At 36.3% G+C, this 17,913-nt stretch overlaps 1 protein-coding gene across 1 annotated transcript; it reads left to right on the forward strand.

Annotated features, from left to right (window-relative positions):
- The first annotated feature begins 220 nt into the window (after nt 1-220).
- LOC121407986 (coactosin-like protein) lies at nt 221-15,983 on the forward strand. The gene is made up of 4 exons (XM_041599273.1): nt 221-490; nt 2,546-2,628; nt 6,485-6,642; nt 13,182-15,983. The coding sequence occupies exons 1-4, from the start codon at nt 417-419 to the stop codon at nt 13,287-13,289; spliced, it is 423 nt and encodes a 140-aa protein (XP_041455207.1). The 5' UTR covers nt 221-416; the 3' UTR covers nt 13,290-15,983.
- The last annotated feature ends 1,930 nt before the right edge of the window (nt 15,984-17,913 follow it).

Raw genomic sequence — 17,913 nt, forward strand, 5'->3', positions numbered from 1 at the left:
TTAAACTAGTACAACGACGGGGTCATTGTAGTTTGTGAAAAACGTTTCAATAGAAATGACGGGTTGTAAAATAATATAAACCATTGAAGAATGGAACACCGGCCGGCTTGAGGAAGAGAAAAGGAGAGAGGGGTGGAAAGAAGAAAGAGAAGAGAGAGAGAAGAGGAAGAAGGAGAGAGGGTAGAGACAGAGGGGGAGAGATCGCTTCCGCATTGGCATGTTAACGCCCCTTTATTTCTTGCACTGGGTATGACAACATATTAGTATCCAAATCTAGATCACGATTCGTCGAGATCTCACTACTCGTCTTGTGTGGTGCACGTATGCGTTTTGGATGCCAATAATTGGAACATCACTGCCAATATAATACCTCCAATAATACTGTAAGACTTTTTAAAACATATATTTATATAAAAATGTCTTTTGTCGACGGAGAAGCTGTCAAAGAAGGATACGAAAAAGTAAGGCGCGATGATAAAAAGGAGACTTGGTGAGTAAATTCATCCATTCATTCATTCATGCAGGGGTTCACGTTTCACTGTGGTTCTGTCACACTATCTTAATCTTCTCTCATTGTAGAAGGTGATGTTTTAACATGTATTGTGACTTGTCTCGATGACTGCATAATACACATTTATCGTTGTTCACTGATTTTGGTTGATCGTGTTAATTTATTGGTTTCTTTTTAAGTTATCATGGTTATTAGGCATTTCGAAAGGTTTTTACTTATGCTCGATAGGGCAGTGGCGTAATGAGTAAAAAATTATGAGGGGCGAGATAAGGCGCATCGGACAAAATTGAAGAAAAGTTGCGAGTGAGCGAAAATTTCGACATATTTTTTTAACAAAAATACAATTTTGTGATAGACTTTGATATAATATTCAGAAAATAATATCATATTTCACCCTTCTCTCTTTTCTTTACTTTTTCTTGGTCGTGATTTTTTTAGGAGGGGGGGGGTAAGCGCCCAAGCCCCCCCCCCTCAAACTACGATAAGGTGATTCGGGGATATTTCCCTCCCCGATATCTCGCTGTTTGTCTGGCCCCACCCTCCATCTTCTCCCCCCTTCCCCCTCTCTCTTTCTCTCTCTGTCAACATCTCTTTTCTTAATTACTCCGTTAGATTGTATATAGATATTTCTCCAAATTCACCATCCTGCTTATCTTCGCCCTTGTAATGCCCCCCCCCCCCCCTCTCCTCCTCTTTTCACCTGCCGCCAACTCGATTTCTTTTATTGTGTGTGAAATGCTGCTTTAATCAAAGTAATGGATTTTGCTCACTTGCATATAACCCTGCATCCCTGCATTCTATTAATAACCAAATATTTTTTAAGGTTATTTTTAGGTTATGTCCCCTAACCCACACTCCACTCACACATTGTTCTTTCCCACCAACCCACGCACAAATCAAATCAACACACACAGTAACAAAAAAAAACAACATTCAGTCACACACTCTCAAGTTTATAATAGTAATTAATTGCCCCTTTTCCTCTTGACGCACACAAAAAGTACACACTCACACTTGTGATATTATATTTTGCTGTACTAGACGTGTTACGCATAATCGTCGATTCTTTCAAGAGCGATTCAACGATATCCCCATATCGATATCATGCAAGCTTTGCTGATATATGACACTACCTGTTTCTTTCCACATTAATAAACCATGCCTTTATATTTCCTCATTTCTCTCTGGTGTTCTTGAATATTTAAAATATCATATGCAGACCCTTTAATTTCATCTATGGGCTTAGACCAGGAAGTAACGTCAGAATAAAATTCTGCATGGCTAGCGAAATTACATGCATTTAATGGCTTAATTATTCAAAAAATATATAGAAGATGTACATAGTCCAAGTTTTTAACGCATGCATGTATAGACTTGTATAGCTTTCAACTGATCGAGGTTCAAACGAAATACTGCAGTACTGTCGTTAGAAAGAAATGAATGAATATATCAATTGCAATTAGAGACCATCTTAGTGACATATACAAGCTGTTAGTTGATAATAGTTATATGAAACCTTAATAAATGATGCTGTCTAATTTCTTGGGGAATTCCTATTGAGATTTATCAAGGAAGAAAACTTTAGAATTCATCTCATGAATGTTAATTATGTACAGACGGGAATACAGCAGCTCCCATCCCCCTAACTCATTCTCTTACTTTCTTTTGGTTTATCAAGTTTATGTTTGGTAAAAAGTGCCGCCACCCACCCCTCCCCATGAATCTACACCTTGTGTGAAGCTTTCTAAGCTTGCATTGATAAAAATGTCAGATAAATTAGTTCTGAAGTAAATAAATGTCAGACAAACTAGTTCTGGAGTAAATAAAATCATAAGTTGTTTTGTTTCATGATAAATGGTAATTCATTATATTCTTCTTCCGTTCTTCTTCTCACTCTTCTACTCTTTGTCTTTTTTCTTCTTCTTTCTTCTTCTTTTCATACTCCCCTCCTGTTTCTTTTTTTCTTCTTCTTCTTTTTCTTCTCCTTCCTCTCCTTCTTCTTCTTCTTCTTCTTCTCCTTCTTCTACCTCTTAGGATGTTGTTGAAGTATGAAGAGAAGCAGATAGTCCTATGTGGTACCGGTATTGGCTACGATGAATTCCTTGAACAACTTGGAGGTACGTATTCAGTTCGGAGAAAGTTCTGAATTCCAGTTTATTAACTTGGGTTATAATTATGATTTTGAGATGCCGAACATTTCATAATTTTCGCATAATTCGCATAATTGTTTTAACTTGTGTTCTTTCCTCGTGTTGTTATAATGAAAACAAAATATGTTTGGCCATTAATCTCGGACAATTATGAGGATTCGAATGTCAGTTGAGGTGGTAAAGTGAAACCTGTAAGATTTGTATCTCACTTGGCTATAGTGAGAGCAGGGATTTTTTCCTCTTTTAACCGCCATGGTTACATCCCAACTCAACGGTAAATCGGAGTTTCCATTGAACCAGTTGAGAATACGAACCAGTCTCTACTACATGCGCTGGAAGAGTTTTGTGCCCCGTCTTTTAAAGTGTGGCAAATCGATGGTGGGGATGGAGAAGGGGGAGGGGCAAGTGACCCCAAAGTAAAATGCTGCCCCCCAGTGCAATCACATTCCCCTGTTCCTGATTACAATGTTTAGGTAAAATTTCAATAATCTGCCCCCATTGTTTTGCCTTCGTTTTGCCCTTACGTATTACTCCTGGTGCCATCATTGCTTAAACCGTATTAAAAGAGACCGACCTTAAAAATCATGTTAGGTTGGTTCCAATGAAAGAAGGATGAGGAAAATTTATCATAGAAAATTTTATGAGAATCAAAAGATAACGGAATAATGACCTTTCTTTTGATTTTTTTTATCTCCCTCTAATTTCGTGTTCTATATGTTCCATTACTGACTTTTTAAAGATTACAATGAAATTAAGAGCTTTCCTACGGAGGGTGGGGGGGGGGGGCGGTAAGATCTGTACTTCCATCTCTTACCTTTTGTGATGACAGTAAGGCCTTCCGCGAAATGTGTTTCTTGATCGATTTTCCCCTAAAGGTTTTGGGTAAATTGCCAATTCGTCCACTGCCAACTCGTCCATCTACCACATGGTCTACCTTCATTTAGTCTAATGCCATTCCGCCCATCAACATTTCGTCTAACAACCATGTGGTCCAAACATCACTTCGTCTAATCACCAGTTCGCCTATGACCATTTTGTCTAACAACCAGTTGGTCTAATGTTCGTGATGTTATTTTCATTCACTTTACTCAATTAACACTTTGTTTAATTAGAAAAAATTGTATATGGACTAAATGGCTATTGGACCAACTGGTTGTTTGACAAAATGGTGAGTGGACCAAATGGAAATTAGACCATGTGGATATTCGACGAACTGATGGTAGACCAAATGATAGTAGACGAGTTGGTATTGGACCAAATGAAAATAAACCAAGGTTTTCTTGAGACATAAACCTTTTATTTATCCAGTGTGATGAAAATTTTGCCCATTCTAAAGTAATTGCTGCTTATTCTTTAACCGTACTGGACAATATGCTTCCCGCATTGGGTAAAATACTGCCCTATATTGGTTGGACACATAATTATCCTGTGCTGGTTAAATATTTTCCCAATATAATTTACAGTGTATTCTGGACCATCGTCTAACTCTGTGCAAAATTATGGAAAGCCCAAAATGTCAAAAATTTCCTTACATTGTATGTTGCTTATGTTCACTGTGCCCTTTCCTGACCCATAGAATGGTGAAGAAAGCTATCTTATTTATCCTTCCGAAACAGTTAAGAATGATTTGAGAGAAAGATTAGCTGATGATACATTGAAATTATACTGTTAGAAATTTATGCCACTATATTGGCTGTCTATAGTTAAACGACAACTTTAAACCAGGGTTGAATTAAACCCAACTTCAGAATGCAGGCCAATGAGTTTGGTTAATGGCATTTACCAGGTATTGTCGCTCTATTCGTGATCATTGAGTCATTCCCAATTTTACGCAAATATGCGTTTTAGAGTAGGCCTATCTAGAAGGATCAATTTGTGTCATGAAGTCTCTATTTAGGAAAGGTAACGAAATAGATGGCTGATGATAAAACTGTACAACCAAATACCTTCATATTGACAACGCGTCTATGAACAAACAAAAATTGTCTCACGATTACGTCACAGTGTTTAATGTCTGTGTACAATTGAAGTTGTTACAACAGTCACGTTAGAGTGAATCCACCCATTTGGAAAACAGTTTATGAAGATGTATAATGATAGTGTCTGTTATATTTATCTTGAATTATATATGTTTTAAAGGTAAACGTTTTGTTTCAAAACAATGCGGTTGAAACTAGAAAATTCGCTGCCAAAATATAGTGTAATATTTGAATTGATACACCATTTGTTTTAAACGTTCCGCATTGTTTTATGAAAGGCTACTCTAAAATTCTATTTTACTGTAGATCATGCCAATGGAATTTATTGAGGATTAGGTTGCCATTTTCTTGGCTGTTGTTTTTTCATGCATTATAGTAATTTAGAGTATGTACATTTCTTTCAGAAATTTACCCTTTGTAACTCATGTAATACCCTTCTTTTCAGCTGAGCTTTACAGTTTATATGCAGTTTGATAGTGTTATATCACGGTCAAAACAGATCTTAAACCCTGTAAAAGGACCGGGACTTCCTTTCCAATATCCTTCCGGCTAAGGGCAAACGGCTTCCGAGTTATAGAACCCTGTTTTACCGGAAAGATTGCCGATCAATTATGTCAAATATGTTCAGTTTACCAACAGGTAAAAAGGTCAGTGTTCACACTGACGCAAACATTTGTCAATTTGGTTTCATTGATAGAATACACTGGAGAACATAATTCTATTGATATGTTTATTTCATTAGAACCCGCAATACCCAGTCTGTCCAAAATATAGTGTACTATAAACCTTTTTGTGTGTGTAGATCTGTGTATAATGCACAGTAAAAATATTGGGTAAAAATGCTCCATTATGAGGGTAATTATGTGTCCAACCAACATTGGGCATTTCTTTCGGGCATTTTTATTTACAGAGTAATGAAAATGTTGCTAATTCTAAAGTAATTGCTGTTTATTTTTTAACCTTACTGGACAATAGTTTATGCTTCCCGCATTGGGTAAAATACTGCCCTAAATTGGTTGGACACATAATTACCATTGTGCTGGTAAAAATTTTACCCAATATTTTTTTTACAGTGTGTATGTGATATAAAGAATAAATCGTGTCTGTCAAACTATTTCATACATATTATTTTTTTCCTTTTTTCGTCTTAGTAGGAGCTTCTGAAATTATTGTTAAATCCAAGTTGACCAAGTTATAAATGTGACATTTACATAATAATCAGTGGCGTATTGAGCCCCAAAAAACTTGCGAGACCAGATATAATAAGATGCATTTATATAGCGTCATCTATCTAGAAATAATCTTTTCCGAGGTGCATTGTTATTATTAGTATTACCTCTAGCTTTAGCTCGAGCTGCCTTTCAGTGCTCTTTCAGTGCAGGAATTAATCCTGCCGGGTATACCCATTCACCTTCGTCTCCTGGATAGAGTGCAGCACAATGTGGGTAAATGTGGGTAAAAACACGCCATGACAATGAATCGAACCACCATACCACGGAGCCCCCACATGGTATGGTTCAGCTGTCATAAGCAAATTGATTGAGTGCTTGGTAAATTATTAACCTGCTCAGTTGGTCAGTTTAACAACGAGATGTTGAAAGTTTGACCATCATTTTTTATCTCAAGTCTCTATTTTCGTCCGTATATGGTGGCCGAAACTCGGAACAGCCGTTTTGTATTAAAATATAATACTAAGATTGTCCACGTTCTCGCCCTTCATTTCTCATTTTGTGTTATGGTGTAGATTAAATATTTTGTGCCCCTTCCTTTCTCTCACCTCTGCCTGTCTCCCCCCCCCCCCTCTTTCTCTCTCCCTCTCTCTCTCTCTCCCCCTCCCTCTCCAGATGATGATAGGGCGTATGGATACATTCGAGTAGAGACAGGCGACGAGATGAGTAAACGAGCCAAGTTTGTTTTCGTCACGTGGATAGGACCAAATGTAGGGGCACTAAACAGAGCAAAAGTTAGCACAGATAAAGGCTCCGTCAAAAGAATTATAAGTGTAAGTATTTCAATCAGGGTAGTGATAATGAGGAGATGACAGTAATGAGGATGATGATGAAGATGACGATGATGCAGATGATGATGCAGATGATGATGATGATGATGACGATGATGGTGATGATGATGATGATGGTGGTGATGATGATGATGATGATGGTGATGATGAGGAGGAGGACCAGAAGGAGGATAAATAATATTTTCTAAATGGTAAGATTGCATTTTTCAATGGGGTCTGTTTCTGCTGTTAAGGTAACCCCCGTAGGAACTCGGCGAAGCATCTTTCCACCGCATAAACGCCAAGATGGTTTGTAATCAATTACATAATCTATTTTTAATCAGTCATAGTGGATGACCTTATAGACGACAAAAATTTCTCTCGAGCCTATTTGGTTAAAGTAGAGATAATGGCCGAGTTGGCATTTGGTCTCAAAACTTCACATTCATGAGTCCAGTGCTATAACCACTAGACCACACAACCCTGTCTCAATCCCAACCAAAAATACAATGTTCATAATTTTACGAACAACACGAAATAAGACCCCAATTCAAAGTAGTAAGCTTATGTTGATTAAAGCACCATTACTTCTTTGTGACGCAAAAATATATTTTTTTTGCGCGTTTGCTTGTGACCCTCGGCAGGTATGAATAGTACGAACTGAAACAAAAAAGGATGATTTTATCAATACCTATTTAGCTAGACGCGGCACTAAGCAATGCAACCGCCACGCATTTTGGAGTGAGAAGTCAAGAAGATGATTAAGATGTCTCCAAAATACTACTCTCAATGATAATGAGCTAGTTTGATCTATACCTATATGATGACATGGTGATTGGCTGTATCGTACAAGAATACTTCTATTAAAATCAAACAACTTTTTTTTTCTTCAGTGTGTGATGAATTAGGCATGCTGTCCATGCTTAAAGGGTTTGTGCGAGGAAAATTGGACCGGGTGCGTGGTGTGATGCTCATTTTCAGTGGATTAACCTCAACGCCCATTCCACCTGCGACCTGGTAGCAAAATCATCACCTACTAGGCCCAATCACCCTCACAGACCACCGGGGGCGGCGCAAGGCTATTTTTTAGGGGGGAGGTAAGACGAGCTATTTTCCCTCACAATTAAAGGGTAATAAAGAGTAACCACCTATACCTCTCTTTTGATGTTTTTATTTCTTATCTCTTAATTTTCTTCCTCATTTACTTCCTCTTCCTTCTCTCTCCTTTTCGAACGGTACATGAAAACTCACAGGAGGTGCTCGCCCCCACCCCCCGTGTCCCCCCCCCCCTGAAGAGCCACCCCGCCGACCCCAGTTGCGAGTCCTCCTTATTCGGAAAGATTGTGCTACTATATAATTGCATGAATTTCTATACACATCCACTTCGGAGATGCACATCCCACCCCACCCCCGGAAACCCTTCCACCCCAACCTCATCCTTTGCTCCTAGCAAAAGGAGAGAACACGAAGATAATATTCTCTCCTTGTGTACCACGGTTGAGTAATCACAGATCTCAGTAAGATATGAACTTTCGCATTGTGCACGCCCCCGTGACGATTTCATATTTAGCATCCCACTATTATATGAAGCCAACATACACCCAAATAAGGAAAGGGGCTATGTTATTTGTTCATGAGGCCAATTTAGCAATGTGTTCGATGTTTCGATATTTTCCATCATCACTGCATATAGTTGATTTTTTACTTTTGACTTATTAGAAATACATGTAGGCTGTAAACAATATTAGCAACAGATCTCCATTCTGAAGCATTGATAAACTTGATGTAGATTCAGTCGTGTCTGCATCGCAATTTTTTATTTTGTTGAAAATTTAATGACCATTCGGGGGTCAATAAAACATATCTCAAAAAGAAATATATATACATGATGCATGTTTATCACATGGTGTTTATGGTCAGAAAAAGTTATTACTTTAAAATAAAACTTTATTAGAATCGGTGTTTTTTATAATTATAAACAACGAATCGTTGATATGAGTTGATTTCCATGAAGCAAATACTTACTAAACATGAGGAAATATTGAAACCCATAATCTCTCTCATTCTCTTCCTTGATTTGTATGTTATTATATTTATTCCAAGTTTAAAAGATTATATCCGTTTTCCTTCTAAGTTTTAGACGTCGAAATTATCCTGGCTCTATAGGGCAAAGAAGTATCTTTTCAATAAAGAATTAATGATTAATGAGAATACAATTACTTTTAGTTTTTAGTAATACTTTATATTATGAATAAAAATGTGATTTGTAAACAATAACTTGGCATTATGGGGCTAATTTGCCTAATGCGCTCTGTTGATTATCTGACAAAAATAGCACAGTTGATCGAACAAAGATCATGAAGGTGGGAGGATGTCCATGATTTTTAAACAAAAACACATTTTATTCTTGTGAATCATAAAATTCCACACCACAACTACATGAGATGAAATTAGGCAGTATAATATTAAGCCGTCAGTTAGAAGGTGTTATAACGTGGATCATATGAGCTTCGTGGATGCTCCATGCATCATTAATCATTGCTTCACTCGGTGGAAGATTGTGTTTCTTTTGTACTTCCATCATGTCCATCGTTCCTTATTTGGGGGTGGGGTCGAACCGTTGTACCGTTCTATACAGCGTGTACATAAGGATTTTGTATTTAACCCAATATATATACGCTATATGATAGACAAACTCCAAATTTAGTCAGATTTTGCCATCTCAGAACATAGCAAATATCACAATGTATAGGTTTCGTAATAATTTTCAATCGTTCATTTTTGTTCTGGATTTATTTCCCTTATAATTTATCATATTTATGTATAGTGAGACTGAAATAATGTGACATTCAATATCAATGTCTAATCCACGTTTATAATTCATTGACTTTCTGGAAGGATGAAATTATAGTCAAATCCTTCCTCAATGTGGTTATCTCTTTTTCTAGTCTATCGTTTAATAGGAAGTCCAATGTCTACCTTACATTGTAAGATGATATGTCGGTCAAACATTTATCATCCATTTCCTGAGATCGTGTTACACGAAGGCCATTAAGAGACATGCTGGCGTTACTTCATAGCAATCCGTATCGTTAATTCTTATTTAGATATACGGGTAATGATCATTGTTCACTCCCTTTAATATGGGTGAAAATGCACACCCTCTCAGGTGTAGCTTGAAAAGGAATGCATTAAGAGTAAAATTGTGTAATTTCACCCATTTTGGAATAACCCGAGATTCTCAAATGACTTCTGAGCTCATCCCCTCAAAATATCTCGTCACAAACCACTCGCAATGATTCTTTTGTTTCACTCCATTTTTTTTAAAGAATATACTATATCAGGCCTATGTATACCCGTGGTAATATGTATAATGTTCTAAACTTAGATATGTGGGGGCATTGCATGAAACGAAACGTCAATGATTTCGCTGAAGATGTTGCTCTGAACCAATCAGATGCAAGAAATTCGGTAGATTTTAACATATAGCCCGTGAAAATCACCGACTGTTTTGTATTATGAAATGCTTCTCAGGACGGCAATTTTCGATTGGCTTCATACTGATCTGAGGATATATTATTATTCTCTTATTTAAAGCAAATGGCATGCAAGCCTACAGTAACATGACAAGAGACATGAATCTCGTTATCAGACACTCAAGGGGGAATATTGGCAAACCTGAGTGGTACAGGGTGACCCATAAAAAAGAGAAATGTTATCCCAATATACATTAAAGTTTTCTTTAACGTTTTATGTTTTCTTTTCATGTAGAGTGGTTTTACCATGATTACTTTAGCCGTGTTGGATGTCTGCTATAAGCAAATTTGAATACAGTGTCGTTTTACATCCAATTTTGTGAAGTTTTTCAGTGTCAAGTTTGTTTGATTTTTTCTCTTTTATATCAAAATCAACGTTTTGTTTGTTTGGACTGCCCCTTAAATCACCGCGAATTAAGGCCATGTTACACTTCCTTGAACATTTTATCATGATAAACATACGTTGAGAAGGAAATAAAAAGAGGAAGGGTAGCCGTGGACAGGTAAATAGATAAGTGAAGAATCGAAGTATAAAATCGCGCGGCACTCCTAATCGCAATCACAAAACGGCGAACATCGAGAGTGATTAATGGCTTGAGTTGCTTTGGTGCCGTTGCTTGTATCAGGGATTCTCAACTCCCTGCTTGCATTAAGACGCCTGCCATTTCGTATAGAACGAATTTATAGTTAACACTATAACTGCTAGCCACTGACAACGGCTCCAAATTTAACTTGGTAAAATTTCCCATTTCATCCAAAACTACTTCAAGCGCCTGATAAGTAGAAAAGTAGCTGCTTTATAAGCAATGTAGACCTCACGTCAGAGAAATCAATACAGTTTTTTAAGGCACCGTGTACAATCCATCTTTCTTTCTTTCTTTCGTTCTACCGTGTGCTATGATTGGCCGTTTATTGGATAAAAAGGCGCGAGCGGATTGGCAATAAATGGATTTCTGACTTGATAGGATTCCCGCGAATATATTTCGTGTGTATACACACATGATATCTTCATAAAAATGTGTAATATGTCTGTTAGGTGTTGACATGTACTTACCGTTATCAACATCATTACTATATATATTCCTTGGTGAGAGGAGAGCTAGTTTTGTATATCAGTTCGCGGCGCTGTATTGATTCAAATTATTTCAGGGTTGATACATTTCAATCACCTTGATATTAAAGGGAAGAAAAATCATCAGATTTAACTATCGATCATCGTACTAGCACGCTAGGATTTTAATGTAATAGGAAACTTTAAAGAGAGAGAGAGATATCAGTCGTGTTTGCTTCCAAGTTCAACTTGCATTATTTTAGAAGGTGTAAATTGAGAAAATAATTAGGCACCTAGAGGGTTCGCTATACACTACTATTATACGTAGACATTCCTAACGGGGTTCCAGCTGACAGCTAATAAAGCAAAATAAAACATTTTCATTAATCCATGTATAAATATGTATTTGTATTGTATATGGTTTCCAAATAAATTCATAGAGGTAGAGCGAAAACTAGACTTTTTTCCCGCCTTTTAAAAATAAAAAGTTAGTACCTATCCCTTCCGCTCTATCACCCCCGGCCCCCCCCCCAAAAAAAAAAAAAATCACTTAAATTTTACGTATGTTTACAATGTTCAATTGAATGTATTTCCATGTGTGTACATAATTTGGTCAACTGTGAAGTAAATGAGTCACTGACAGAAAAATAATCAATTTACAGCCTAATGAATTGTGAGGGAATTCGACTGGAAAATGCAAATAAGACTATAAGGTTCATAAACTTATTTTCTCATGTAGGCCTAATAGATCTTATCTGCTTTTAATGGTTGGTTGAAATGTAAACATAAAAGTAACATGTTTCTATGCACGGGCAGATCGGGGGGGGGGGGGTGTTCAAAAGGGATACATATGCCCCATTTCTTTGTTTGCCCAAAATTGACATCTGACCTCTCCTCCTTTTTTAAAAGAGTGTTAGTCCATTTTGAGTGAAACCTTCTCTTTTGTCATATTTTGGGCAAAAAAAATTGTTATTTTGCGTAAGAGACCCCCCCCCCCATTCTTTCTGTTCCTTGTTTGTTTGAGTTTACACAAAACAATTAGACCTTACATACTCGAAGCTAATGAACCCTGTTTAATGGGGGTGACATCGCTCGTTTTGAGGTTCTACATAACAATCCTTCTCATTTTCGCCTTTTGTTACCATGGCAACAACTGAATCCAATTATTTTCTAGTGTTTATACGCACTTTACGCAACGTCAAACATCTTTCAAAGACAACTGAAAAAAAAACCCGAAGGATACATTAATAAAAGATTTTTTTCGTCAAGCGAATACGTGTTTATGTACATCGTATGTGCCAGTTTCGAGCCTATCGAAATGGTTCAGTTTGTTGCTTGAATGATTTCGATAAACAGGCCTGTTTGTTTTAGAGACCAGACATTATTGGCACTTCGACTGTTTTTTTTCATAGTTTCTTCTCATACACACATTTTCGAATCCATTTCACAATGAACACCACATGGCAGTCCTCGAAATTAACGAAATAGAATTTCCCCATTTTATCTCTTTTAATCCCACATTCTATATCACGACCCCTCCCCCCCCCATCACCACCCCAAGAAAAAAATAGTCAATAACAAATCTTCTGTATAAAATTCTATGGTATACTTAATAATGATAATAATGATATGATTATGAAACAGAAACATATATAATAGAGAGAACATATGTGGCATATTCGTTGATGTGAATCAGTATTTTCAGCAATATACTAGGGCACATAAATCATGTAAATTTATGTAACTTTACTACAGTATTTTCTCTGTACTTAAATATAAATATTCTTTTCCACTCCATCTCCCTGTCGTTCTTTCTCTGCCCCTCTCTCTACATCCCTTTTTGTCGTTATTACCCCCTCATTCTTGTTTTCTTGCTATATCTCTCACCCTCTCACCCCCTCCTCCTCCTCCCCTTCCCATCATTCATCTTCCACCTTCCTTTTCCAATAATGCAGGATTTTGCCATAGAGGTGCTCGCTGATGAAAAAGCTGAACTGAAATTAGACAGCATACGCTCAAAAGTGATAGCAGCAGGAGGAGCGAATTACGGGACCGGAAAGTGAGATTAATTAAACATAGTTACTGTAGTTAATGTATGTATATCACCTTATTTTCTTTGGTACAGCAGCTCCTTGGTTGGATTAAAATTGACATTGTTTCATTTAGGACTTGTTTCGCAATATCACGTGTATTTATTTCACATAACTGAAGACAACCCAGTTAGCTTAGTACAGCTATAGATAGGCCTATTCCAGAGTGAGGACATTATTTATACACGTTCAAATGTATATATATATCAGTCATTCGTATACTTTTTATGCAAATATTTCTGTATCGGAATAGAACGCAATCATGATAATATATTCTGTAATTGTTTCAGATGCATGAGTCATGTTATGATATTCAAATCTGGCATCATTCCGGTTGAATACTGTTCTACACGTCACAAAACAAATTCATAAGGATCCGATTGACCGGGGGCTGAAATCAGTTTACGATCAAATTTTCAATAGATTATTTTCATTTTCCCCCATATTCTGATCAGGACCAGGGGCCGCGGAACGGTTTTGAAAGTTGGGGGGGGGGGGCTGAGCCCAAAGTGAGGGGGGCTGACAATTCCATTAGATGGTCATTGGACGTTTTTACACACGGTTCCACGGCCCCTTAGAATGTATGGAATCAGACAAGAATGAATAGAATATTGAACACAATTTTACTAAATATCTATTTGGATCCCAATAAAATTTGTTTATTAATGTATACTTTTGACGAAAATCATCTGTACTATTTATATATACACTGGCCTGGACTACTTCAGTACTGTATTAATGACGTTTCTGTTGATAGAGGTGATAGCTGATCAACATAATTTTTTTCATATTCAAGGGGAAAGAATAAATGACATATTACGTAATGTGTATACACAATGAAAATAGTCAGGTATTGAATGAATTGACTTATTGAGTATGTAGCGATTTTTTTTATACTAGTCACCAAATGATTATCTCTGTCTGAGCTAGTTTGAAGAAAAAAAACCCACCAACTATACTGTATCCATATATGTAGGTCGTTCTAAAGATATCTCGCACAATTTCACATTTGTGTATATCTTGTTTGCTATAAACATTTTTTGTATGTCTCCACCACACCAATTTATGTTTTGTTTTTATCATGTGTGCTTTTTTGGACGATATCAGATTAATTCCATTGTTGATTCTGTAACATGTACTTACTGTAGTCTGCCAGCACTGGCTTGAATTTCACACTTTTAACATACATGTATCATATACTATGTCTGGAGTAAAGGTTACACTTCGAACTCTCTGTCCTGTGGTAGAAACAGCCACATATCTAGTCTTATTACTCTGCATCATGCACTTTAAGAAAAAAAAAACAATGGTATGTTTGTGTATACTTGCAGGGGCGTCGACACGTTATTTTCATGGGGGGGGGGTGGGAAATGATCTTTATATCATATGTATATGAAATCCCTTTCTTGGTGATATTATGACAATATTTTCATAGCTCCTCCGTGTATGTTGTCCTCTTAATTGATACTTTATTGAGCCAGTCACCCACTTTTAATCTACACCCGCCCCGTTTTTGGTTTGTATATGAGCGTTACTGAAAGTATGCATTGGTAATACTAATTTGTTATTTTCGTGCGCACTCTCAAACGATTGTTTTTTTTAAGATTGTAAAGTACACTCTTTGAAAGATGTACACATTTTTACTCATTCTTAGAGACATTATATATTCTTAGAGTATATATTATTTATGGCATTTTATAGACTTGTCGCATAGTACCCGATTTTGTATAAATAAGGAGGGATAGTGTGATTATTGTCTTGTATCGAATGTAGATTTATTTTATGGTGCTCTATAGAACGATGCCCTATTATAGAGTTATTATTTGGGGTTTATTGTGATCATTTCATTTATCATATATGCGTGAAATATACACAATATTCACTCCATCGGTCTTTGGTTATCATTTCAACTTGTTGGACAGATATTTTGCTCCACTCTGAGTCGTTTAATAATTCACATTGTCTTTTTAAATGTAGAACTGATTCTTGTATTGCTTGGTCTTCACGTGTAACTTTTGTCAAAGATTGATATTAATATTTGAACAAGTGAGCATTCCATTTCAGTAATTAATTAGAGAAACCAATAAAAATGTATGGTACTGGTGATGTTTTACTGAAAGAAACAAATTGTGTTGAACACGGGGTGAGAAAATGTAGGGTCGTATTTTGCACACACAAAAAAAATCAGGAGAGTACAAATTATAATTGTACTAGATTAGGCATGTTTGAATTGGTCATTATTTAAGCAATCAATCATAACGATTGTTCTTATGATTAGTCACATAGTTGAGTGTTACAGGTCCACTCTTCCACGCTATACGCTGAAAAATATTTCAATTATTACAAGATGTGACGTACAAGATTCAAATGCGATGATTAATTTCGGAATTTAATCGATCGTTGCCCCTCTTCATCTGCAATTTTTTCTTTAAAAAACTAATTTCTAAGAAAGAATTTTTCATTGATTTATATAATATATGTATTTAATGACTTTCTTTTATTGATTGTAGCACATAATTTTGACATTCATGGTGTCAGTAATAAAAATTTCTTGATAGATTTTGTAGTATTTAACAAAATTTGGCAGATGATGTAATAGTGACAATGTTTTGGAATATTATTTGAAAATAATGTTGATAATAAAAATTCTATGATGTTCAAAGAAAATGAGATGTCGATGTTTTATTAGTATTATATATCTCTACCATGTATGCATGCTGTTGTTTGTTACTATATTGTCTAAACTTCTGTTTCTGTCGCAGCTGCTGTTGCTACTACTACTACTACTACTACTACTACTACTACTACTGCTACTACTACTACTACTACTACTACTACTACTACTACTTGTACTACTACCACAGCTGCTGCTGCTACTACTACTACTACTTCTATACTACTACTATACTTTTGCGTTCAGAGTGCACAAGTGGAGGAGGAGCAAACAAATGAACAAAAGAAGTTATAGAGTTAAGATTTTAGCTTACTCTTAAATGTTTCGACGTCTTGGTATCCCAGTATCCTGGTACTAAACATGGTATCTTCTCCTCTTCATTTTTCTTCTTCGTCTTCTTCTCCTTCTTCTTCTTTTTTTTCTCTTCTAGATCTTCTTCTCCTTCTTCTTCTACTTCTTCTTCTCTTCTTCTTCTCCTCCTCCGCCACCTCCTCCTTCTTCTTCTTCTTCTTCTCCTCCTTTCACTTCCCTTTTTTCTTTATTTTGATTATCTCTATCATTTATCATTATCACATGCGTCTATCGTCGACATTATCATGGTAATAAATTAACATCAGTTTTATTTTTGAGCGCGATATCCAGAAAGCTACACATGCACCATGTTTCAACGATGATGCATGCATCAACAACTATTAGGGTGTCCCTTAATTGATAATGACTCATAGATCTCAGATGATGATTAGTTTGTCAATGTCTTCGTTATTCAGTAACATATGACGACACAGTCACACCCACGAGACCGACTCCAAACCGACCGATGGTTTGCCATTCGAAATAACGTAATAAAGGTTTAATCGGTCTGGTGTCGGTTATGTTTGAATGACCGTATAGCATAACATGCACGAAGAAATGTGTGTCTCATGGGGTTGGGGCTAATTGTACGGTGGAGCAGCTGTGTGATGCTCCAAGGAAGGCTGGGGAATATCACCTTAATTTTGGGGAAACTATATAGTATGGTACCATATCATAATATTGTGGATTGTTTGTATCGACATCTTCACTGCCCGATTTCACTCTATCCCCCAAAAGATAGAGATTAATGCTAAAATACAAATGTGGGAAAGAAAATAAAATTAAATGGATGATATATAGACAAATATATTTTTTGACAAATGAAGAAATGAAAAAGTGATGAGTGAAAAAAATGAATGAATGTAATTATTCAATCATGTAAAAATATAATCAAATCGAAAATTAGAAATACATGTAGAATTATAAAAGTGAATAGGGGCCTATATAAATGCATACATAAATGAAGGGAAAATTATATAATGAAGTACAAAAGTGAAGAAATACATAATGTAAATGAATGACTAAATAAAATGTAAAAGGAGTGGAAGAATTTGAGAGTCGGCCCTACTTAAGATATTGTTTAAAATTTGCCTTTCATTTCAAGATTCAAGATTTCATTTTATTCCTCTCAAATATGACACATGCAAAACGCGTAATGGCACTACAAATCCACATAAAAAAATTTAGAATACAAGTAAATACAAGTATATTCCTAGAGAAGAGACATTGCGAAGTGATATCTAATTATCCGTGAAAAAAAAATCAATGCTGCATTGTTAGTTCTTGCTCCACGTCTTTTGATGAAAAAATATAACCTTCAGAGAAATCATGAGTGAGTTATAGTATCATATTCTTTAGTCAATCTACCTATCCTTTCCTTTCTCTCTCCCAGTCTATCCCCTCTCTCCTCTCTGTCTGTCTACCAGTCCCCCTCTCTCCCTGTTTGTTAGTCATCAATATATGTCTGTCTCTCTCTCTCCCAGTCTCCCCTGACTTTTTTCTTTCTTTCTCTCTCTCAGTCATATATCCCCCTCTCTAGCTGTCTGTCTATCAGTCTCCCCCTGCTCTCTC

The sequence above is a fragment of the Lytechinus variegatus genome, chromosome 2 (genome assembly GCF_018143015.1).
Source record: "Lytechinus variegatus isolate NC3 chromosome 2, Lvar_3.0, whole genome shotgun sequence".
Classification (NCBI taxonomy): Eukaryota; Metazoa; Echinodermata; class Echinoidea; order Temnopleuroida; family Toxopneustidae; genus Lytechinus; species Lytechinus variegatus.